This window comes from Acanthochromis polyacanthus, chromosome 18, assembly GCF_021347895.1.
Source record: "Acanthochromis polyacanthus isolate Apoly-LR-REF ecotype Palm Island chromosome 18, KAUST_Apoly_ChrSc, whole genome shotgun sequence".
In the NCBI taxonomy this organism is placed as follows: Eukaryota; Metazoa; Chordata; class Actinopteri; family Pomacentridae; genus Acanthochromis; species Acanthochromis polyacanthus.
Genome location: NC_067130.1, coordinates 27,548,141 through 27,574,117, shown reverse-complemented (window position 1 = coordinate 27,574,117; position 25,977 = coordinate 27,548,141). Strand labels below are relative to the sequence as shown.

The window sequence follows — 25,977 nt, the reverse complement described above, 5'->3', positions numbered from 1 at the left end:
TCTGTTTATTCACCCAAAGTGCATGGGTAAAATACAAAACAGGTGAAGTACTAAAAAAGATTGATTTTCTAGAAAAGCCAATAGTCAACAATGCAGTTTAATTCTGGGACAGTTGCTCCAGCACCGACACCATGCGTCCCATCAGTGCAACCAAGGTTTTCATTCATCTTCTGGATGTTCTGGAGAATGGCAGAGGTCACGTCTTGGTGTCTTCCGATCTGTTCCAAGAACCGTTCCTCTGACCTCTCCAGATACTGCAGAGGATCCACAGCAGCTTCCTGGTTCCCTTTTCCTGCATAAAAGCATCCAAAAAGTATTAGTTGTCAGTAATTATTTTCTATTTTCATAAACACAGTTAACTTAAAGTAAATGCTCTATTTTGTGATTTTAGGATGGGTCAAAAGATAACATACTGATCATGTTGATGTCTGCATAGTCTAAACAGATCTTACTTGATTTGGTCTGTAGAGAGGAGGACGGCGTGGAGGAGCTGCAGGACGGAACCAGTAAGCTGCAGACTAGTGCTCCTGGTAACTGGACCTCATCATCCAAGGCCGACAACTAAATAAAATGAACAAGACATGCTGTTGATAGCATCTGTAATACAAATGATTTTATCCATTAACTGATTTATTGCTTTGTCCATACAATGTTAGAAAGTGTTACAAATAATACCTGTAATAATTTCCAACAGTGATAAATGCCTTGTTTTATTTTACAACAAAAAACACCAAAAGCATCTGTGTATAAGAAATCAGTGCATTGGATTTCCACATCTGCAAAGCTAGAAAATCACACATCAGAATTTTACCTTGAAATTATGAAAATAGCTGCAGATTACCAGTACTCTTTACTTCATTGTGTTAACTTGATCATTTGAATCAGTTTTTTAGACTTGTATTACTGATACGAAACATAATCAACACATAAATTAAAATGTGTTCGCAAAGAGTTCACTGGTTCTTCAAGGAAAATTTCAATGATAACCATATAGTTCAGTAATATGATTAATGGGTCATTGTGTAACAGCGTGGGAGGTTCTGAATACAGGTCTTGGACTGAAATATTGCTGCTGCTTTCCTCCGGTTTTATAAGGAGTTGTTTCATAGCTTGTTAGCTTACCAGCGGCTAACTGGCTGGCAAACAATAGTTCAACGCCAACCTCTAATCAGTGATCCGGTGTCCGGACCGCGTTAGCTGGCGGAACGTTCATAATACTGATGTGGGACTGTTGTAGCTAGCGTATTCATAGTAGGATAACAGCAGGATGTTGGAGAAATAAAACTTACCATTATCAGGATCGCTGGTCTGCATGGCAGACTCTTAGCGCATCGCACTGCTTGAATGTCTGTGTATTTCAGGCCGATTTCAAAATAAAACTCAATAAAATTCTCGTCCGGGTGAGTGTCCTTCATTGTCGCTTCGCCATACGGACATGTCCCTTCCGGGGCTCGGTAGGAAAAAAAGATTTGATATATATATAATGAAAGTTGATATATATATATATATATATAATGAAAGTCGATATATATATATAATGAAACTTGATATATATATAATGAAAGTTGATATATATATAATGAAAGTTGATATATATATAATGAAACTTGATATATATATAATGAAAGTCGATATATATATATATATATATATCAAGTTTCATTATATATATATCAAGTTTCATTATATATATATCAAGTTTCATTATATATATATCGACTTTCATTATATATATATCAAGTTTCATTATATATATATATCAAGTTTCGTTATATATATATCGACTTTCATTATATATATATCAAGTTTCATTATATATATATCAAGTTATATTATATATATATATATTACATTATATATAACGGCATGCCATATTATATATATATATATATATATATATATATATATATATATATATATATATATATATATATATATATATATATTTTTTTTTTTTTTTTTTAAATGTCCCTAAGACTTCTAATTTTGACAGAAAATGATGGTTTTATGGTCTGGCTCCAGCTCCTGTCCTTCTCCCTCCTTTGGTCCTTTTTCCCCATTTTCTCTCATCCATGTCACCTTCCTACTTGTCTTGTTCCTCTGGCTCCCTCTGTCTGTCGTCTTCCCCTCCTGTCTCTCTCTCCCGGTTGCTTGCCCTCTGTCTGCCTGCATCCTGTCGGCTGATTGCTGCTCTTGGCGCCAGCTGCAGTCAATCAGCTCAACTTCACTCACCTGCTTCCCTCCTCAGCTATATAAGCTCTGCTCTTCCCCTCAGTCTCTGCTGGATCATTGATGGACTCACATGTTGTCACAGACGCTGTCCCCAACAAACCCTACTACTTCTGGACTTTGTCAGTTTTTGGACCTTTCTTCTTTCTCCCCTTGTGGATTCCCTCCCTCTTGGGCCCTGTTGTGCTTTTGTCAGTTTGGCCTTTCCCCAGCCTGTCTGCCCCCTTAAGTAATGGTTCCCCAGTGTGAGTACCTCTCAGTAGTTCTGTAGTATCAAGCAGTTTTGTTTCTTAGTGTTTGTATTGTTTGGTTTTGCTCTCAGTCCTGTTCTCAGTTATCTTGGAGATTTTGATTCTGGTAAAATAAACCCCTTTCCTTTAACAACAGTTTGCCTGTCTGTTGTGTCTGCGCTTGGGTTCTCCAACCTCCCACCGTATCAGATGGAACATTTCTTTATCTGTGACTCATGAATATATATACACTTGATTTATGGTTATTTGATAGTTACTGAATGACTGCAACATGAAAAGTAAAATAAAAATCTAATCACAGTTCAGCCCCAAAAAAGAGGAAATAACTGAAATAGTTCTAAAAATATAAGATAATTACACGAGGGTCATAACATGCTAAAAATGCAACATCTGGCATATGCACTGGTGCAAATACAATGTATGTCATTGTGAGTAGTAATATAACCAATTTCAACTTTTTTGCACAGCCTTGCACAGAATGCTATACAATATATGCACCACCAGCACATATGGACTGAGCTGCTGATTTAGCTTCTCTTTAAGTATAAACCTGCAATCTAGTACAGCAGCTGTGCAATACATCCTGCCCTTATGACGGTTCAGTTTTTGTTCTAATTCAGAGAGATGCAGGTATAGTCAGTCTGGAGACTGTTTAGCATTATTGAGAGGTTTGTTTTGTCCCATGATTTGGGGCAGACTGCATGTCTAGACGACTGCCTTGCAAAAGGAGGAAATTAAAGCACTGACATGCGTGGATCCAACGTAATTACCAAGGTCACAAATGTAGCACAGAGATGATAGAAGCATAAAATTGGGAAATACTGGCCAAATTACACAACATAAAAAGGAAACATTGCAGAAAAGTAGTATATTTTTAATATTATTCCTATTTTATCTACAGTTTTTATGTTTCTTGTTAAAAAAAAAAAAAGACAAAACTTCACAGCGTAAGAAGATGGAAAAAAAGAGCAGCAGGAAACTGTACAATACATTACAGGCTTGCTGGGGTGAACACAATGTTCTGCCTGCTCTGCCACAGCAGGCAAACCTCCGTGTGCATCTAAGGAGTTTTTCTTTGTGACTGCTGGAACAGCAGCAGGAGCCAACATCTTGTGAATATAAAGAATTGGATGGTGCAAGCAGCATTATATTTTTAGATTTTCCACACTAGCAGGCGCACCTTGGCATCAATTAGTGTGTTAAATTTAAACAGCAACTTCTCAGCACTTTCTGATGGCCAGAAGACTGAAACAGATGGTTGACTGCATTCACACGGTGCACCTCAAGGCTTTTAGTTCGTTGAATTTGTATCTATCTTATTAAACGGACAAGTTTAGCTGATAATGAAAAATCTTCATGACTGGCGTTTTTTTTTTTTTTTTTTTTAATACAGTCAGACACAGTGGGTGGAACCAAAGAGCTCAAATTTGGACTCATCAAACCAAAGCACAGATTTCCACTGGTCTAATGTTCATTCCTTGTGTTTCTTTGAGTAAACAAATCTCTACTTTTTGTTGCTTTTCCTTAGTAGTATTTTTTCTAGCAGATATTTGACCATAAAGGCCTGATTGGTCAGTCTCCTCTGAACTATTGATGTAGAAATGTGTCTGCTACTAGAACTCTTGTATGCCAGTTTAGTTGTAGCGCTAGATGGTTTTTGCAACTGCACGTAGTGATACATTTGAACTTTTTGCATTTTTCCAGATTGACTGACCTTCATTACTTAAAGTATTGATGGACTGTCGTTTCTCTTTACTTAGCTGATTGGTTCTTGCCAAAATATGCATTCTTCCAGTTGTTAAATAGGGCTGTCAACTGTGTACCAACCTGACTTCTGCACAACACAACTGATGGTTCCAACCCCATTAAAAAGCCAAGAAATTCCACAAATTAACCATGACAAGGCACACTTGTGAAGTGAAAACCATTTCAGTTGACTACCTCATGAAACTCATTGTTAGAATTCCAAGAGTGTGCAAAACAGTAATCAAAGCAAAGGATGGCTATTTTGAAGAATCCAAAATATAAAACATGTTTTGACTTATTTCACACGTTTTTGTTTACTACACACACATCCATATGTGTTCATCTATAGTTTGATGCCTTCATTGACAATCTAGTGGAAACAGTCATGAAAATAATGAAAAACATTAAATGAGACGGGGTGTCCGCACTTTTGACTTGTAGTGTACCTATAGTTCTAAGAAAAATGTTTTTCCTGCTTCTGGAATTTAATCTTGTTCATAAATTTCCCACATCTGCAGGAGTCTGGAGGGCTTTTCGATTTAGTAAAGAAAGACAGGAATGTTGATGATAGTGTAAGCTGTTTTACAGCATATAGTATTCTTATAGTAGTGATGTAAAGCTTTGTCCTATTGTTTTCTTAACTCGACTTGCAGACTTCTATTCAGAGTTCTCACAATAGCTGTCTTATTTAAAACACTATACAGTTCACATTTCAGCAGGTCTCTGGGGTCTGTCTGTCAGTAGAAGGCCCAAAGTGGCTTCCTGTCATAGTGTAGTTGTTTTTTTTAAGGATGCTAAAGTAGACAAATAATGTCCAAATGACCCTGACTCTAGAACTGACACTGAGCTATATATATACTACGGATATTCTTAGAGTAGTTCAGTGACATGCAAGTGGCAACCTCTGGGTTTGAAAAATGAAGCAGACAAGGAAATAGCATTTCTATAGTGCATTTCTGCAAATGTCCACTTGAGACTGACTCCAAGTCAATCAGCCCCCATAAACAAGGGGTGTCGAACATACGATGCGTGGGCCAAAACCGGCCCGTGCAAGTGTAAAATCTATAGACATCAACTGCACATTGTAAATTTAAAAAAAAATCTTCACCTTGATAAGTTGCTTTGATCATAAAAGAAAATACTGTATTGTTTAGTAGCTCTAGATGCCTGTGACTGTATGTTTTGTGCCTTTGTAGACACATTGTGATCTGCAAGTTGTAATGTGTAAATAATAAATTCATTAATTTATTCAAATAAATAAATAAATAAAAATAAAAATAAAAATAAACAAATATAAAGGGGAAATAGAAGAAGGGAAAAAAAAAAAAAGATGCTCGGGCTTGGGCACGGCCTTGCGGTGGGGTGGTCGTGCCCCTCTGCCCTGGCCCCCCGTGTGGTTTCTGTGTGTGGGGATTGTCCGGTTTCAATCACTTGCTTTGACAATTGTTTTGTTTCCTATTATTATTGTAATGAGGTAAATAACTGTTATTATTCATTGATCTCCTTATTTATATCACTATCATTATCAGCATATATATTATACATCACATATGGAATATGCACGAACACACTCGCACACACACATACACACGCGCGCGCACACACACACACACACACACACACACACACACACACACACACACACACACACACACACACACACACACTCCCTCCTTCATACACACAGAACAGCTTTTTCTGCTTTCATTTCCATTTATTTTTACCTTTCTTCTCTCCCTTTTTCGTCTTTGTTGTATATATAATCGTTATTACTCATTATTGTTTGTTCTCTACTTTGTTTAACACTATCCTCTATATTGTAAAAGTGCCCTGTTTGTATGTCTTTAATGTTCACTGTTGTAATAAATAAAAAAATAAAAACATAAATAACAAATAAATTCAGGTGTAAGTATTGAAATTTCACTTATTTTTCTTAAGAAATTTCAAGTTGTTCATAATGTTTTGTAAAAAAAATAGTTCATTAAATGAGAACATTTCCAGAATTGTGCTTTTTTTCCACTAAAAAGACGGGAAAAATTTGGTGGCTATTATGCTCACATTTTACTGGTCTGGCGCACTTGAGATCAAATTGGCCGAATGCGGCCCCTGAACTGAAATGAATTTGACGCTTTTGCTATAGTCCTCATGTTAAAATGCTCAAAAAATGGATTAGGTCTCTACAGCGAGTCCTGTTTTCCTCATTAAGGCCAGTAAATGCTTTTCATGTTCATGTGCACAGACCCATACAGAAACTGAAAGCAGACCAGATGTTGACGCAGTCGCAGTCTTATTCATAACATGAAAACGCGACACATTTGCATTTGGCCTCATATCAGACACTCAAGAACACTAAGCAATCTTTAGAGAATATCATTGCCTCTTACAGATTGGGTTCTAGCACCAAGCTAGTAAGTATTGCTGAGATAGGCCGGGCACAGTGGGTAGACATAACCTGTAATTTATGTTTTTTTTGTTGTTTGTTTACCCAATTTGGGACAGACTGGCCAAAACACAAATTATTGACTTGAATATCATGGCATTTTGTAGTGAACCTCATTGTCTCTAGTGGCCAAATTCTGCTGACTAAGAAGCCGTTTATACGAGGACCATCCTAACAGAAAACGCAAAAGTGGCGTCTTGTCATTTCACGTTTAGACGAGCGGTTTTGAAGGAAATCTGCGTATATACGGTGACTCTATAGTGTGTGGAATTCGATTGGATATGCATGCCAGGCAGCTGGGTGGCGCTGTGATAAAACTCTGCCATGTCTACGTGCATGCTTACTATCTCCCTTTTCGGATCTCCGCCGCGGTAAATGTTCATGAATGGAATCTGTAGAGATTCTTTACTCTCAAAAAAACATTATTTTCCCCCTGACAGAAGATTCTGTTATGTTTGGTGTGTTTAAAGATGACAAGAATCTAGAATTTATGCTGAATGTTTTATTGCTTTTAGGAAAATTCTTTATTCACAAATGCAGGTACTTTAAATCTAGACCCTGTTTTACTCACTGGAAGAATGAGTTCTTACTTTTTTGTAAATCTTTAAAATTAATTGAAAATAGGAAAGCCCTTCACTTGTTTTCTTTATTAGATAAATTTGATTTAATTTAAAAGTCCCTTCACAAATTTATTTTTTATCTATCTCTTTCTCTTTTTCTTCTTCCTTCTCTCTCCCTCCTTTCCTTTTCTATTTGGAATTACTCTGATTGCTCGATCTGTGATGGAAGTTCGTTAATGATGATGATCATATGTGCCTTGTTTGTTTGTGTATACTGTTCTAAATAATAAAAAAAAATCTGTACAGATTCTATACGTTTGTTGGTACGACTCCTGTAGTTTTTTTTAATTTTTTTTTATTGAACAGTGAATAGAACAAAGCAGTTCAACACAGAGACAAAAAAACAAATAAAGAAAAGTATTGCCAGGGGGTCACAAATAAGAAACAGATTACAGAAAAACATTAAATACATTACACAAATGCACAGTTTTAATGGCTTTAGTGTTAGTGGAGTTCATAATAGTGTAGATATACTGTTTGGTTTCGTTTTGGAAGAGAAAAAAAACAAGGGTTTTTATTTATATATCTGCATTTATGAATATGAAATTTAGCTAGTAAAATGATGAGGTTAATTATATAATACTGTCTGCTTTTGGAAGGAGTAAAAGAAGTGTAACCAAACAGTATATTTTCAAAACAAAGAGTAAAACTGTTGTCAATAGACGTAGAAATAAAATGACAAACATCTTTCCAGAAATCATTTGAAACAGGGCAAGACCAAAATAAATGAAAATTATCTTCAGAGCATTTTGAACAGAAAGAGCAGTTAGTATCAATATGTTTTCCAAAATGCTGTAAAAGAAATATTTTAGAAGGATAAATTTTATGAATTAATTTAAAAGACACTTCTTTTATTTTGTTGTTAATCAAATATTTAGTTGGTAAGATCCAAATTTTTTTCCAATCAAGATTAGGTAATAGCTTATTCCAATAAAACATTACATAAGGAAGAGACACTATGTCCCTTTGAAACAAAGTGCGTATGAAACTATTGCTGTTACGTGTTGTTGAGAAACAAATCCTGCCTACTTCGCTCTTAGATGGATCTAGAGGCAAGGGAGCTGGTATCTGGTTCACTGAGCCTCTAAATAATAAAGAAACACCAGCAGGAATTGCATTAATAATTATGTTAAATTCCTCAGCAGAGATTGAAATGGTGTGTTTTGAAATAAAATCTTCATATGTGAGTAATAAACCGTTGGAGTCAAACAGCTGGTGAACCAGTAGTATATTATGAGAAAACCAGACAGGGTAAAATAAAGATTTGTTTCTATATGTTATGTCTTTGTTATTCCATATGTAATATCTATTCGGAGAGAAGTTGTGTTTATATATTAGGGACCATGAAAGAAGCATCTGTTTATGGAAAGGTACGACTCCTGTAGTGTACATAGAGCTGCCAGAGTTGCTTGAAGGTAGGAAGGATGGAAATAATCACACATCTTTGTTTACGTCCTTGTACCGGCCGGCAAACCAAAGCACGTATGTGACGTAATCGCGTACGCGACGTGGTCAGATCTCGGCAAAGTTTTGCGTTTTGCGGTTTAGACGGAAACGTAACGGCGGAGCGTTTTCTACTTTTCCACTCTGGAGGCCGGTTTCAAATTTTTGCGTTTTCAAGCCCCCAAAACGCCGTCCTCGTATAAACGGTAGGGTGTTTTGTTGAAATATTTTGCCGTTTTCACCTGTAAGCGTCCTCGTGTAAACGGCCCCTAAGGCTGAATCCCAAACCGCCCCCTACACTACCGAGTGTCACTCCAAAAGAAGTCACACTCGCAGCTGTGGAGGGCACTTTAATTGAAGGGGGAGGGTATAAATACGATCGTCAGGAATGGGACGCCCTGTCGCCTCACCGGAAAACGTCATCGCCATGGTAACACAAAGACGTCTACTGTGCATGGCTGTAGCACTGTGGCACAGGTTGCAGGCAATGATGTAGGGGCTACATTCTGCTTCAAATAATTTGAAGTCATCCCACATGTTTTCCAATCCTATTATCTGGCATTTCAAATCCAACAAATGAATGAATGAATAAATGAATTCTGTCAGTTGTGTTCAAATTTTAAGGTGTCAGGAGGTGCACAATTAAATCAAACGTCAGCAGAGAAGATTTGTTTCTTTTGTTTTATCTTTTTCACCACTCTTTTTGTGATGTTCTGTCAGTGTGAAAAAGGCGTGGGAGAAATAATGGACGCATGTGGAACTTACATCGATATGTTGTTTCCTCCTCCATTTCGACGTTGCACTTCCTGAAAAAGTTGTCGAGAGTGAGCATCGATGCAGACTCGCTATTTAAGGGCTGAACAGTCCACTCCCCCTCCGCACTACGCCATTTGGGACGGCCCTTAATATGGAGGACAATCCGCGGGAACGCGCAAACGGAGGGGCAGTGTGTAGGGATAGTGTGTAGGGGGCGGTTTGGGATTCAGCCCACTAATCATCTGACTTTCTCTCTTGAACAACCAGGAGGTGACATTTTCAGTGAAATACCTCAGCAGCCATCACCGGTTTAATTATCAGACACAAAAATCTCTTGATTTGACTTGTAAAGAATCTGGCAGTCAAGCAACACCACAGGGCAGACAAAACAACAACAAAAAAAACACTTAAAAAAATTATTTTATTTAGATTTATTAGGACACGTGGGGTTTGTGAACCCAAAAGCAGGCACTCAGAGGCAGGCAGATTCTTAAATGATTTAATAAACAAACTCAACTCAAAATACTCCATATGGGAGGCACAGAAATAAACAGAATGGGGCTCTAAACTAAACAGGAGCAATAACTAAAATGGCCACGATACAGCTTAACTAAACACCAAAAGGGGATTACTCGCGTCTTACAGTCCAGGGAGCGGGAGCCGAGGCAGGGAGAGAGCTGACAGGGATCGGTGGTGGGGTTGTGATAGGGACCGCGGGGTGGGAGAGAGTCCAGGGGCAAAGCTGACAGGGAGAGTTCCAGAGCTGGGGACCAGGCAGGACAGAGCAGGCAGGGAGATCCAGGGTTGGAGGGGAAACCGGAGCACACAGGGAATCCCAGAGCGAGAGGGGAGACAGAGCAAACCAGGCAGGCGTATTCCAGGTAGATGAACCGAAGGTAATGACCCAGCACTGAGTAGTGGGGAGAGGCAGGCTTTATACGCTGCTGATTGCAGATTGTGTGCAGCTGTGCTCCTTGGCAGCCGCACCTAATCAGCCAGGCTTTTAGCCAGCTGGCCAGGAGAGCAATACAGAGGAGGGAGGGGCCATAACAAGATTTCAATTGAATGGATTGCTATGAATTTTTGTAGAAAAACTCATTGTCTTCATGGGTTAAATCCTGATGACTTTGCTATTTCTTTGATCTTTTCAATATAGCTGCTAGCACGTGAAACACCTCACCAGCTAATAGATACTGCACAGACATTCATGGTTCCCAGAGGATGAATCCTATACTGACTTCATCAGCCATTGCCATCATCAGGATAAAATTTACATTATCTAATAATATATCTTAAAATCTACAGGGTGGAGCTGTACAGTGGAGTAGTGGTTAGCACTTTAGCCTTGCAGCAAGAAGATCCCCGGTTCAAATCCTGGGGTGGGCCTGGGATCTTTCTGCATGGAGTTTGCATGTTCTCCCTGTGCATGCGTGGGTTTTCTCTGGGCACTCCGGCTTCCGCCCACAGTCCAAAAACATGCTGAGGTTAATTGATAACTCTAAATTGCCCGTAGGTGTGAATGTGAGTGTGACTGTGTGTCTGTATATGTAGCCCTGTGACAGACTGGTGACCTGTCCAGGGTGTCCCCTGCCTTTGCCCGAGTCAGCTGGGATAGGCTCCAGTGACCCTAGTGAGGATAAAGCGGTGTAAAGAGAATGGATGGATGGATCTAGAGGGTGGATCTACTGAATGTTCAAGCACCACCAGAGGATCAACAGTTTTATGATCATTTTTAAACTCTAAATTTAGATATTATAGTAACCTGTTGTAATCTTAAAGAAAACTGCAACCATATTTAGTGGATTCTTACTTTAATTATCTGTATTTTATGCATAATCTTGCTCACAGACATCCAAACAAACAAATTCCAATGCAAACATTATTTCCATGATAGATGTAGAAGCACAAATGCAGAAAAATGACTGGGACTCAGATGTTGTACCTGCAGGAGCCCGAAGGCCTTTGAATCATGCTGGAGCCTAATGGCTTGTCCTTGAAAGATAAATGACGTGTAATTGTATCAGGAAATCCCAAACTGTGTGAACTCTCTTCCTGCTGCTATCTGATTCCGACTCCCACTGACAGAAGACACGTTGCCTGGAGAAAGGTGGCTGATGCTATTGATAGCCTGCGTGGGCTGCTATCATTAGCGTAGCGGAGAAGCAATCATTACCCATATTTTTTCACCAGTTGATGTGATTTGATTGGAACATTCTGCATCTCCCCAAATCAGATCGATAGTTGCCCAAAGCAATTGCATATCTAAATGTCTGTGTCTACCACAGGTGATCGATTATTTGCTGATGCGGTCACAAGCAACGCATTTTAACTGCTGAGATTGTTGCTTAACACAGGCAAGTTCCTCATAATACATCATACTGTGAGCTCACACAGTGAAAAACTACTTGTTGCATTCAATAAAGGAGGTCATTTATGAGATCACAGGGGTCCCATCAGTTTCTTAAAGGCAGCAGTATATCTATTTGGTGCTATATAGCTTAAAATGACACGAGTTTGCGTGGGTTTGAAATCTGAGTCTCATAGCTCAACAAAAACATTATATTTTCCTCAAAAATCCACATCAGTTCAACAGTAATCTCATCAGTGACTGCCATGATAGGAAATTCACTTTGTAGACAGCTTAAATGGAAGAATCTTATCCTGAAAGTATAGAGCTTTATGCTCCACTTAAGCAAGCAGCTGCCGAGGGAACAAATAAAGCAGGATTACAGAGAGCAGAATGGGAAATATAATAGAGTTTACGGCGAAGGCATTGAGGTAAGCTACAAATAAAAAGCAAATATAATAAAAGCTATAGAGAAATGGCATTGAGAGACTCAAGAATGATATGTTGTTTAAGGACAGCAGGCCGGAACTTTTGAGTGAAAGGTGAAGATGCCTTGGTTAGCTTTGTCTTCATGTAGTCTGTAAGTTCTTGGGCTACAAGACATTTCATCAGAAAAATTGCACTCCAGGCCAATGCACACATAACAGTTTCTGAGTAGCCTCTTATTAAAAAATAAGACATTCATAACTTGCAGAAAACCTTCACTTATATCAATAACTGTGGAAATCTGTTGATAGACCAATGCTGCAATGATGATGGCATAACCTTTCTGCACTTCTCTCATAGTTTTAAAGTATCTGATAACAAAATAACCATACAAGTACATTTTAGAGATAAAACTTTGCCTAATGTACCCATGTATTTTTTAAAAATATTGTAGATATAACTTTGCTCTGTAACTCACTATGCCATATTCCAGCTGACAATACTGTTTTTTATTTTTAAAAAAAAGGTCCTGATAAGATAGAGAAGTGCCAGAGGTTTAAGGAACAACTGTGATGTGGAAGGTGGAATCCAAAGTGAGATTACCCAAACTGGGAGTGTGGCTCCAATAGACTCCAGGTAAAATATCTAAGAAGAAGTGTGCAGTCCAAAGAATGTTTAAGATACTGCAGATGTCTTTTATGTAACTGATCCTGTTTTGAGTTTTGCAAGTAGTGAAGGAAGGATTCAGATATATGGAGTTTGTTTCGGTTTATTCTACCAAAAAAGCAAAGAACAAACTCTTCTGGTCAGTTATTGTCATAAACTTGTGGCCTTACATACATAAACTAACACAGGAATATGTTATCATGCTACACAATAAATTTAAGCAAACAAATCAACATAAACATCTGATTTATCTGAACGACTAACCCTCCTGTTATGCTCTGGGTCAAATTGATACATTTTAAAGTAGAAATTATTATTATTTTTCAATTGTTAAAAGTATTTTTTCAGAATGAAATTTCTTCTGCTTGGCTTAATAAATGTAATCAATGAAAAATGGTACATTTCACATATTTCCAACCCCAATATGAACAGAAGAGGAAGGAAGGAATAGAATAAAATAATAAAAAATCAATGTCATGTAAACAACTGAATTATCCTCATTGATAAGAGGTAAAGAACAACACTGCATTAAATATTGATTGATATGGTTAGCAAGGGAGTTAATAATGAGATATAAACACTGTTTATTGGGATCAAACTGACCCAGGAACATCATTGCTGTTACTGAGAAACAAACACAACAGGAGGGTCAGTCACCTCTCCAATAGAATACATTGAAACAGGAGAGGTGAAGGTTTTTATAGGAGGAGGACATACTCACAGAGGTAAATTTAGAGGTGAAGGAAATCATAATTGTGTAAATCTGTACTATTTGCAATTTTCTGATTCTCTTTTACTCATATTAGTGGCTGTACATGATAAGTTAACACTCATATTGATTTTTTGCCCTTGTGTGTGTACATATATCAATAAAGCTGATTCTAATTAATTTGTAAATTAATGTTCTAACACTGCTGAATTAATATTGTCACCTAAGTTAAAAAATCTGGATTTCCTTTTCTTCACGTCACTGATAATTAGCTCATTTTAACCAGCCTACATCATAAATGAGCAACTTGGAGCCTTAAATAAACTTTCTCAGGAGCAGATCCCTGTGCGCAGGCGCTGTGCTGACCAAAATAAGGAAGTTGACGTAGGTTTTAATGAATGACAACAATGTCGATGTGGCAACGCTGAGCGGCTGTTTGAGATACAAGTAGACATTTGGGGTGTTTCAATACACCTCAGGTAAAGGTAAGAAGCGAACAAAGAGAAGAAGCACAGTGGAGAAATAATACGTACGTCAGTTTACGTTGGGTAGCTTTAAATAGCATAACTCCTGCGAAGCTAATGCTCCAGCTAATTAGTAAACGCAAGCTAACTTATTGCCTTCGAGCAACCAAAGCAGGTTAAAGTAGCTGTTAAAATGGAAGATAATAGCTTTATTTTAACTTGTTGTCTGGTGTGTTAATACTAACAAACAAGTTGTGTGCAGATATGACTGTTTAAACGTGCATGCATAGTTTATTCTCAGGAATTAGCCTCACGAACAGTGATTTCAGATCGTATAGATAAGTGGAGGATTGTCAAAATGCTAGCTTAGCCTTCTGCAGAGGACAAACAAATCATTTTCTTTCTGAAAAAAAAAACAATACTAAAGTTCATTATGTAAAGCTGTGAATATCACTCGAAAGAATAACAGCATTTCTTTTTCAGGAATCGTCATAGCCAAGGTCTTAAATCTAGTCTACCTCATTACAACCCTCCTTAGAAGCACTAAAGAACAATAAAGAACAGCTTGAGATAATAATCTTAATAACCAATACTGTGCTGAAAATCTCAGCATTTCCCCTATATGTTATATTTAGTTAAATTCTGCCTTTATAAATGGTATATCTTTTATTTGCCTGAAATTCTTCACCTAAAATACTAACTTTATCCCCATAACTGAGGATAAAAAATATTGATGGCACTCGTAGTACAGTAAATAAAAGCTATATATTATACTAGAAATAATAATGCTAGGGCTGCACAGTGCATGGTGGTTAGCACTTTCGCCTTGCAGGTAGAAGATCCGTCTGCATCCTGTTCTTCCCAGGATCTTTCTGCATGCAGTTTGCATGTTCTCCCTGTGCATGCGTGGGTTTTCTCCAGGTACTCCGGCTTCCTCCCACGATCCAAAAATATGTTGAGGTTAGCGATTATTCTAAGTTGCCTGGAGGTGTGAATATGAGTATGATTTTTTTTTTTTTTGTCTGTATATGTGGCCCTGCGACAGACTGGCGACCTGTCCCCTGCCCTCGCCCCAAGTCAGCTGGGATAGGCTACAGCCCCTGTGCGACCCTAATGAGGATTTAGTGGTAAATAGATCAAAATAGCCCAAATTATTGAAATATTGCATTGTAAATACAGTCTACCTCATGACAATCCTCCTCCAGAAAAGCTAAAAATCTCGGGCTTTCCTGAAGCTTTCTTTTATATAACTTACATATTATTATATTTGTCTGAAATGCTTTAAATCATCCCCTGAACTTCCTTGATACAGTTGTAATGTAGTCTTTTGGTGCTTTAGGGAACCAGACTAGTCAATTAAAAAAAAATTGCATTATAAATCCATTTTACCTCATTACAGCTGTCCTTAGAAATACAGAAAATTTCTAATCTTTTGTTAAGTTTAATTTTTTGTAACTTTTATGTTCTTTTATCCGTCTAAAATGCTGCTTCAAACCGTCCTCTGAACTACAGTATAGTTTTAGTGTAGTCTTTTAGGGAACTAGAACAGCCAATAAATACTGCATCATGAATCCAGTTTGCTTCATTACAACCCTCCTTAAGAAAAGCAACAAATCTTAGATATTTTTTCAGTTCAATTTTTTAACTTGCATGTTGTTTTATTCATCTAAAATGATCTTTTAAACTTTCATGGAAGCGTTTCAGTGTAGAATCCTGCAACAAAACAAGCAAACAAAAAATCAATAGGTCATCAAACAATCTAAATCTGAATGTGTTTTTTTCACTAAAGGTTCTGTCTCCCCCTCTGAAACCAGTTTGCATGAATACTAATAAATACTCCCACATTCATCACAAATGCAAAGCCTCATATGTTTTTCTTAGATGTTAGAAGGTGACATCCAGGAATTGTCTTCACATAAAACAATTATCTCCATTTCAGCTAAATCCACAACTTCCCCCCGCTGCGGAAAATACTCACAATAACTGCAACCTGGAGCTTTCCTTTCCACTGAGGCTTTTCAGCAAGTTGACGTGACAGCTGTCAACAAAAATAAGAGCATGTTTCTGAAAGCTCCTCCACACTGTTAAAGCAATAACAACAGCTTTTATTCACGGATTTAGTTTTTTCAGAGGGAGGGGGTTCGGGTTAGTGCGAGTGCAAGGACACACAAAGTCTCAAACATAAACACAACTTAGGCCTTAAGGAAGATCATGGGAAATCAGATCGCATGTGTAGTCATACTTCTTTCGGTCCCTGCAGGGCAGATTGGTGCTTTCATTCTTTCTGTGTCTGTGCGGATGCTGCATCAGGAGATTGGTATAAATTCCTCTCTATAGAAACTTCATTTGAAGTGATTTGTCGCTGGAAGCAGATCTTAAGAAGCAAATGATTCACCGAGTCTTTGTTATAGGCAGCGTTTGTGACAACAACAAAAAAAAGAACACATTCTGTAGAAAAACAGGAGAATCAGAGGTTCCCCAAGCCTCTCTGCAGACGTCTCATTTCACTAATGAACGCTTTAAACAGAGCCAAGCGGCGACCTTGGCCCCCGAATGAATATTAACTGGAAAGTTGTGTCGAATGTTGGCTTAAACTCTCTGTTCCTCTGAGTCACAAGCAGAAGTGACACAGTGGAAATGAAAACATGGACTGAGTGTATTCTGCTAAATCACCTCTCAGTCTTCTTACTCGGGTTGCCTTTTCAAAGGTTTTTCAAAACTTGGTTTTGCTCACAGCATGCACATTGTTAGACAATGTGACAGTAGATTCTCAGTTATTGATTACACTGTACTCCGGTTGCTGTCTTTTAATATTTCTGGATGCATCGGGCCTCTGTGTCTCACAGCGTTATAAATCAATGAGCAGAAACACTTAGATATGAGCATGGAAGTAAAAATGTTCCTTCCTTTATCAGGTGTTTATTTCACTAGTTCAATCAAAAGCAAATGGCTCTCTTTAACCTTTTCTACCTTTGAAGTCCCTGTGCAAAGACCAGACTCTGTTATTCACTCTCTAATTTGCGGTTTTAATTAGACAGGAGTAAATGTGTCGATTTTTGCTTTCAAATCTCGCTCCAGCCCGGTGATAAGGATAAGGGGACTTACTGTGTTTGGCAAAGTGTTTCTTATCCGTCGTGTTGATTTTACAGTTTAGCAGCTTCTTATTTGTGATCTTCAGTCTAAAGTTTGACAGATTAAAAAATAAGATTCTGATATATTAATGGTAGTTTTAGAAAATTAAAACTATGATTAATTGGACAACGTCGTTCATAGGCTTGTCACAATTATTACATAACTACTTAATCATTTTCCATACTTTTTTCCATTCCCCTGTATATTAGCAGTGCCATGTTTCAATCAATCTCTATTTCTTCCCCCTTTGCTATGATTTAATAGCACCAACTGCATTTCTCGAGAGGCTGAACTTCTAATATTCAACCGTCTGCATTTTGATGAGCATCTATTGACATTATCAGCATGGATTATGTTGAAAAACAGAGCACCACAACTCCACTTATTTTGGTTTCCAGCCAAATTAAATCATGAGGAGAAAACCCAATAACATAAGGAAGACAATTTGTTGGATTTTCAGTAAAATAAGTTGGTAGCAACAGGCGCTAATGCCACTAATCTAAACCTAACAGAGACATAAAATGATCAGCAAATTCAAAAGAACAGTTTAAATTGTTAATTGTTTGTGTGGCAATTAATCATCGACTAAAATTTCCTGATTGTGGTGGCGTTAATCACCCCCTCCACGCTTGCTAGCAAAACAGAGACAGCATGCTTTCCAGAGAGCAGCAGTTAGCGTCAGTGTGGTGCATCAATAATGCCACAGTGGAATCAGCAACCATATTGTGCTCATATTTTACAGATAAATATGTCTTATGTAAAAATAACTTTAAATATGCAATGATTCATCTCGGGTATGTAATGAATTCATGTAATGCACATCTGCAACTGTCAGAGCCAAGTTTTGCAGATAGGCGGTCCTATCAGTGCACATTCATCAGCCAGACTCGCTAAATAAACTAGTTTTGTGAGGTTGCAATGTCAAAAAAGGGGCTGAACTCAAAACATCATATAGTTAATCAGCCACAGCATTAATGCAACTTATAAAATATTGTGTAGGAAGACATGTAACATCCACAAAAATGCCAGAATGCAAAATTTCCCCGCAGAACTTTGCACTTTAAGTAGATGATTAATGTTTCTCGCTTCGGCTATCAGTGGTTATATAGTTGTGGTTGATCGGTGCTCTTCCTTAAAACCTCCAGTTGAAAAATGCCAGATAATTGCAAAGCTTTTTTTTGGATGATTACCTCTCCTCACTTCTTTTTTTTTTTTTTTTTTGTTCAAGGAGCTCCGGTGCCATAATGAAGGCAAGTAGAGGCAACATGCTGGCTGCTGGAATATCCAACAACAAGGTCAAATATTCACGGCTGGCTGCTGATGATGACGGTTACATAGACTTACAGGTGAGAAAACAGGGATTGTTGGCACGCTGGTAATTAGTCCGACTGCAGGCTAATTAATCTGAGATACATCCCGACTAATAACTTCCTGCAGGAGTGTTGAAGGCTGCTTTAATTAAACGGTGCCGTGCAAAAGTTCTCAGGTAATGTGGGGTTACTTTTTGGAACTAATGCTGTGAATATTTTTTACTTATCAGCTATTTTCATACAAAGTGCAGTGAATAGAGAAAAATTCAATATGTAGTGTGCTTACCTTTTGCATTTAAAACAGCAGCGGTTCACCTCAGTTTTTAAGGTCTTCATGTAACCACAGACTGACTGCATGGTGACTAGATTAATGTTCTGTGGGTCCAGAGAGAGTTGCAGGGTGAATTTGGGGTCAAAAACTTTTACACAGCACTGTGCTTGTTTAGCTGCCAGAAAAAGAATGAACCACATGGCTGTTTTTTCTCTTTCTGTGCTGCTTTAGTAGAGAATCTATTTTGATACGATTGAAGAATTATCTAAATGGTCAAAGTTTTCAAACTATTTCTGCTCAAAAAACTTGAATTTGTCTGAACTTTTTTGAGCATTAAACAAATGTATATATATTTTCAATTGCCCGCTTTCAGAAGTTTTGTTTTTGTGCATTGACTTTTGACTGTAGGAACTATTAAAGGTAAAAGCCTGGAAATTTCACTGTTATTTCTCATCATGTCATTGATTTAGAATCTGCAATATTGGTCAAGTAGATCAAATAATCTCTAGTTATGATTAAGTTGAAATATGTAAAAAAAAAAATTGATGCCGTTATGTAGTCTTGTCTTTTAACACAAAATAACAAAAAAAATATTGTCATGCAGAAGTCAGGAGGTGTTTTATGAACTGTATATAACTACATACAACAAGTATTTGAAGCAAAATGTATAGAATACTTTTTAATATGTGTGAAATAGTTCTAAATATAACATTTGTGAAATACTGGGTCACAAATCTTTTTTAAAAAAGTTGCTTTTGTTGATTTTGCATACCTTATTAAATGGGCAAGACAAGTTGTGCCACAAAAATATAAATAGTGCTAGTGCCCCCCCCCCCCCAGATATCAGAGTATTTGGTCGTTGTGGTGATATCCGAATATTCCTTTTGAGATCTGAACATTTGGAATACTTCCCAACCAGCCACCACCACCACCACCCTCGTGCCGCCACCACCATTGACAAGCCGAATATTCTGATATTCGTCATAAATTGGGCCCGAATATCCGGAGCCCAGAAATTGCTATTTGGAGAAGCCCTACTTTGTTGGCATAGTTCTTGTTTTGGAGGAAACTTGTCATGTAGTTTTGTGTATTTTCTCTGCTAATTATTACTGAATTAGGAAAATATTACATAATATAACCATGACTAAACATGTACATGTTTCTAGTCAGAAGTTTTCATACCAGGGCTGCACAGTGGAGTAGTGGTTAGCACTTTAGCCTTGCAGCTAGAAGATCCCCGGTTTGCGTCCCAGCCTTCCTGGGATCTTTCTGCATGGAGTTTGCATGTTCTCCCTGTGTGTGCATGGGTCTTCTCCAGGTTTTCCAGCTTCCTCCTACAGTCCAAAAACATGCTGAGGTTAATTGGTAATTCTAAATTGGACATAGGTCTGAATGTGAGTGTGGTTGTTTGTCTGTATATGTAGCTCTGTGATAGACTGGTGATCTGTCCAGGGTGTCCCCTGCCTTTGCCCAAAGTCAGCTGGGATAGACTCCAGCCCCCCTGTGACCCTAGTGAGGATAAAGCGGATAGGGTCAAAATGGATTCTTGGGCAATTTTTAAAAGAATTATCTTGGAAACTCCTTGGTATGTCATTCTAAAGTTTCACAGACACCCTCTAAATATCCACAATTTATGATTAAAAAGGTATTAAGCACATCACAGATGGTTGAGCAGAAGGCCCTTGATGATATGAAATGGGATAACCCTGTTTTTATTGTTACTCTCTGAACATAATCCCTACGCTGCACTGTGGCTACTATTGTTTTGAACATAAACCATCTCAGAAAACTAAATGCTCTGTGTTTTGTCCAACAATTTAACACTTTACAGTTCAAGAAAAGCCCACCAAGGGTCCCATATAAGGCAATCGCCCTGGCAATATTCCTGTTTCTGATTGGCTCCTTGCTGATCATCTTTGGGGCCCTTCTTCTGTCAGGAACCATAGAGGTTGCGGTGAGTTAAATGCACTGGAAAGTTACATAAATGAGTCTCATGTCCACATGTTTTTTTTCTTGGCTGAAGAGAAAGTGCAGCTGTAATGTGTCTCCAGCATATAGACTAAAATATTTTCCCTTCTTCTGTTGCCAGAAAGCTCATTGTTAAGCATGTCACTTTCTCCCCATAATATTTTGGTTCCTTAGAAGTGACAGTAAATACCCTGCCAGGCTTGTTTCCAGAATATAAGTCTCCTGAAATTTATTTGTGACAGAACTGCTTTTGTCTAAGCTGCCTGCCTCCTGTCTGTTCTCAATGTAAATCCTGTTTAGAAGATATATCTCCGTGCATGTTGCTCCTGTATACGGACCGGAGGAGCTTTGTGTTTATGTTTTGTCTTTTCGGGTTCAGAATGTGACTCCAAATACCTCTGACGGCCTGCAGCTCTAATGCATGTGGATGCTGAAAGAATAGTCATTGTCGTCTGTGAAATAAGCTTCTTTCCTTTCATGTCTGCTAAATGTGAAGGTTGATGCCATTTTCCATGGCTGTATATTAAATGTGAAGCTGCAGCTGGTTAGCATAGCTTAGGTTAGAAAAGAGGATACTGAGCAGAGAAGTGGCAAAGTCTGCCTGCCAGAACACATAGTTGTCAGATATAAGACATGCAGCATTGCTTGCTTCATCAGTCTGTTAACGTGACAGCATTCTGTCATTCACTTTTACGTGAATGTTCAGCCATAAATGACCGTTATAGGGACCCAAAGTATGTGCGTGATGTTTGTCAAACATGTGAGATTCAACAGTACGTACAAGTGATACTAATGCACTAATAAACTAAAGACTAAAGCTATACTCTTTATCTGCAGCTTACAAACTGACTCTATGTGGCAGTAAACCAATCTGAGGTGAAGAAAAGTAACCCGTATGACCTGCTGTCAGATGCTAATTGATCCCGTCTTTGTGTCAGTTTAATTTAGAACTAATTAGGAATTTAGTGCTGTTTCATGCATAAATGTGTACAATTAGCTGTCTTTATAGGTGCTCATCTGGATCTTGCTGCTACATGATGCTCCAAGTATTTAAATAACCTAGATGAAACAATACTACAAAACACCAGAAGCAACAAACTAAAAGTCAGCTCCTGTTAACTGTTAGCAAAGTCTGGATTATAGTCCTTAACAGTCTTGTTAATTCAACCTGTCAACTCTGACTTTACTTTCATAGAGGTTTCACTTTGTACTAGGTGTGAGATTGTTTAATGATTTTGACATTTAACCTGTTGCCCTCTGTGATGTTTTTGGAGCAACATTGGTGCTGAAATGTGGAGAAACACTTAGCTCAATCACTTCACACAACTCAAAATATGTCAGTCGTGCATCTCCGATAATATGACTGCATGCAGTTCAAACGTGTCGCATTACAAGTGACATGAACGTTTACTGCGTCCGATCTTGTAAGGTTGCTGTCACAGCTAGTTGCACATTAGAATAGGAAGCAGTGCATGTCAGAAACTCACTAGCATGCTATATGTCCTTTGTTCAGTCAAAAGAAAAGCTAAAATTGATCAAAACTAAAAACATAACTAGATGTTTCTGCAGCCTTTGTTGTTAGCTTAGCTCATCAGCTGTAGCTTTATATTTACCAAACAGATATCAGTGTGATGTCAATCTGAATCTCTCTGCAACAAAGAGAATATGCACTACTGTTCACTTGGGGTCACAAAGAAATGTCCTTATTTTTGAAAGAAAAGCAGTTTTTTTCCAATGAAAATGTGGTAAATGGCTATTGTAGCTGGAAAAGACTGGTTTTTAATGGAATATCTGAATAGGGGTACAGAGGAACATTTCCAGCAACCATCACTCCTGTGTTCTAATGCTACATTGTGTTAGCTAATGGTGTTGAAAGGCTCATTGATGATTAGAAAACTGTTGTGCAGTTATGTTAGCACATGAATTAAAGTGTGTTTTCATGGAAAACATGAAATTGTCTGGGTGACCCCAAACTTTTGAACGTTAGTTCATGTCTTTTCTCAAATGTCATTTTTTTGAATCAGATTGCATAACTTTCACTGTGGCCTCCATGAAGATTGTGTTATCACTTACACAAATACAGTATAGCCAAAGATAGTTATAAAAGTTTGTATGTCTCCAGTATACAGATGCTCGTACTCCTTTAACTTACATAGATACATTTCCTGAATTATTTTGATGCTACTGCATATACAAAACCTGGTTTAGTGGGTTTAAAACCTAAATTACTTTCGTACATAAATGTGCTCTACTGAGAAAAACATTTTTCCAGTTTCATGTGGAACAATTAAATGTTAGTGCTGCCTGAACGTAAACAGCACAAGAAAAATGCCTCAAAAATGATTTACTAGGATCTGTTAGATCAGAGGATAATAAAACAATTAAATCTGACTAGATATTCAGTGCCAGCTTTGGGTACATGATGATTATTGGTAGTCGGTAGCATGAGGACATGTCAGCACCTCTTATACATTGCAGATGATACCCAGCCTTACTTTTGACACACATTTAGAGACTCAACACTACAAAATTTCAACTGAAGCAGCAATTAAAACACCCACGCTGCAGCTAATCTCGCCTTTAAATAGCTGTAATTGAGCAGCTATCCTGACATTTTACTGTCCCACTGCCAGTTTTCCACTATGCTGTTGCTTTTTTGGCCTCAACGCTTTTTTGTGTGCGTTTAAATTTGCCCAACGATGTTTTGCAGCTTTTAGTGCCAACTTTGCCGCGTCCCCTGCTTTGGTTTCTGCCTCCTAAATTCCTGTCACCATGTGGGAGATAACCAAGCTGCATGTATCATATTTGTAATTATCAGTAGGAGGTTTGCTTCAATGTTTTTTTTTTTCTCTCTCTCCTCAGTCTGCAGATCGTATTTGCAGAAAATTTGATCTGACATGAAAGCAGCAGTAGAGTATTTGAGCCGTCTGCTGCTCTTGCCAATTAGCCCACGTGAGTTAAAATAGCATATCTAATACCAGAAGATTATACAAGGTTGAAGCAGATAGTGGAGGGAAAAGAAAGCAAACATGTTCTAATGCAAGAAGTTGTAGGAGTTTTGCTTTGAAGTAATAGGCTTTAATCTTTTTCCCTTTTGTTTCTGAGGGCTTTATGTATTTTTCCAGTGAATTGAAGCTGTGTCAGTCTTGTGAAGGGAGATTTTGAACACACATTATAGCAGCAGAGAAAAGGAAAATGGAGCCCACTTAACCTTTTGCCTTAAAAGCAGGAATGCAAACTGTTTTCAGATATAATCAGCAGAATCTAGGGTCAGTTTTGTGCAAGGATACATGTAAAATCAGCCTTTATGTTGAAAATAGAAAGTAAAATCGCTCAGTTTATCACTGAGGGTCAACTTGGTGGCTTTTTTCTGAAGCTTTTGTGTGCATTTAGGTGCAGAAAAACGGACTCTTTTAAAGCCTCATTATTAGACTAAAACGATGCCAGTTGCCGTGGCCTGAGCAGAAGTGCATTTTTCAAAATCTCAATGAAAAAGATGCTGCAACTCTGTGCACAAGACTGCCATCTGGTGGTGAATTTGAACACATCACTGAGGCTCCCTGCTGGTTGGAGCTGCCCTTCGCCTGTAAAACGACTGATTTACATGAAACCAGACCTCCTGGCAGATGAATGAAGTCATCACGTTCGCCTGCCTCCTGCACACCCTTTTCATTTGCAGGATGTTTATGTTGCGCTCGCAGGCAGCACTGAGATAAGAATGTTAAAGCGTGATGAGTGCATTAGTCTTTAATGTCCTCTGTACAATGCCGTGGTACTTCCTCCGGCGCCTCATCCCCAGATACAGGATTCCAGGCAGTGATATGTATCTACACATGGTGATGGTAGCAGCTGTGATGCATCTATGTTAAATAAAGCTTGTAAATCCCTCAGAATGAAGTAATATTTGATTCTCGTTTGCTCTCCTTTCTGTTCCCAGGATCCCAACCGCACGATTCCTGTCATCATCATAGGAATTCTCGTTTTCCTTCCCGGGTTTTACCATTTGAGAATTGCCTACTACGCCGCCAAAGGTTACCGGGGTTACTCCTACGACGACATCCCAGATTTTGGCGACTGAGCCGCATGGCAGCTGCTGATTTTCGCCTCACTGTGTATCCTGAGACTGTTGCCTGCTGTTTACTTTCTGAATGTATGTAGCAAAAAGCTCAATCTTGTCACCATGCTGCCATGTCCAAGCAGGGGTTTTGGTGATATTTTATAGTTGTTATTAAAAAAAAAATTAAATGTTTTTTTTCTTCTCTGTGCTGTTTTACTCCACACAGAAGCTCAGCGGACCTTAGAGACTTTATATTTGCAGCTTTATTAGGAGTGAAACGAGCATTTTAATGAGTGGAAGAGCAGCTGCTTCTGCAACATTTTGCTGGTATGAAACTCAAACAAGTAGCAAGTCTGTGCAGATGCCTTTCATTTAGTCCATGACTGAGAATCTTTGTGCTCTTTGCACAGTAGTTTTATAGAGTCTTAAATATGTATCTTTTAAATTTATTATATAATATAATCAGAAACAGAGGAGGCCAGATTTCTCCTGAAGGGTTGCATTTGCTGAACTATCAAGACTGGTTATATTTTTGAATGTAATGTATTATTTCCTATATAAAGTATTGCTGTTGGTGTATATTCTGTCGCTTTGGAATATTTGAGAAAGTTGTATTTTTTACATACATTTGCTTTGATTGCAAAAAATGTAATAAAAAGTGAAATGAAAAAAAATGTGAAGTGCACTTTGGAGTACAGCATTACATCGCTTGACATTGACTGCATTTAAGATTGAAAGAATCAAACTTTCTGTAAGGTTTCAAACAAGAAACTTTACTATTGATGCTCACACATTTCATAAAGAATACCAAAGATTTCCTTTCTTGTCTTGAAAAAAATGCAGTTTTATTGCAATAAATACAATGAACACTGAACATATCCAGCTGTTTAAGCATCATGTTTGTTAATTAAAAAAAAACAGAATCACCTCTGTCATGTGGTTTCAACACTTTACAGAGAAAAAGTAAAGGCTACATTTCTTTTCAGAAATAATATCGATATTATGGGCTATACTAGGAACAGTTTTATTCATAATCTGCTTTTATGAATACTCTATGGAGCGTTTATCTCTATTCATGTGCTCAGAAACCACCTTTTTTTCCATCATATTTGCCACAAAAAATATATATAAAAAAATAGGAC

The 25,977-nt window shown here is 37.9% G+C and overlaps 1 protein-coding gene across 1 annotated transcript; it reads left to right on the top strand.

The window, feature by feature from the left end:
- Nucleotides 1–13,989: 13,989 nt before the first annotated feature.
- On the top strand, nt 13,990–25,713 carry tmem230a (transmembrane protein 230a). Its single transcript, XM_022217196.2, has 4 exons — nt 13,990–14,118; nt 18,458–18,575; nt 20,642–20,764; nt 24,716–25,713. Exons 2-4 carry the CDS (start codon nt 18,474–18,476, stop codon nt 24,854–24,856), a joined length of 366 nt encoding a protein of 121 aa, XP_022072888.1. The 5' UTR covers nt 13,990–14,118; nt 18,458–18,473; the 3' UTR covers nt 24,857–25,713.
- Nucleotides 25,714–25,977: the final 264 nt, after the last annotated feature.

Coding starts and splice junctions, on each gene's coding strand:
- tmem230a (XM_022217196.2), top strand. CDS start 18,474: ATGAAGGCAAGTAGAGGCAACATGCTGGCTGCTGGAATATCCAACAAC. Junction 18,576..20,641: donor ACGGTTACATAGACTTACAG/GTGAGAAAACAG, acceptor AACACTTTACAG/TTCAAGAAAAGCCCACCAAG. Junction 20,765..24,715: donor CAGGAACCATAGAGGTTGCG/GTGAGTTAAATG, acceptor TTCTGTTCCCAG/GATCCCAACCGCACGATTCC.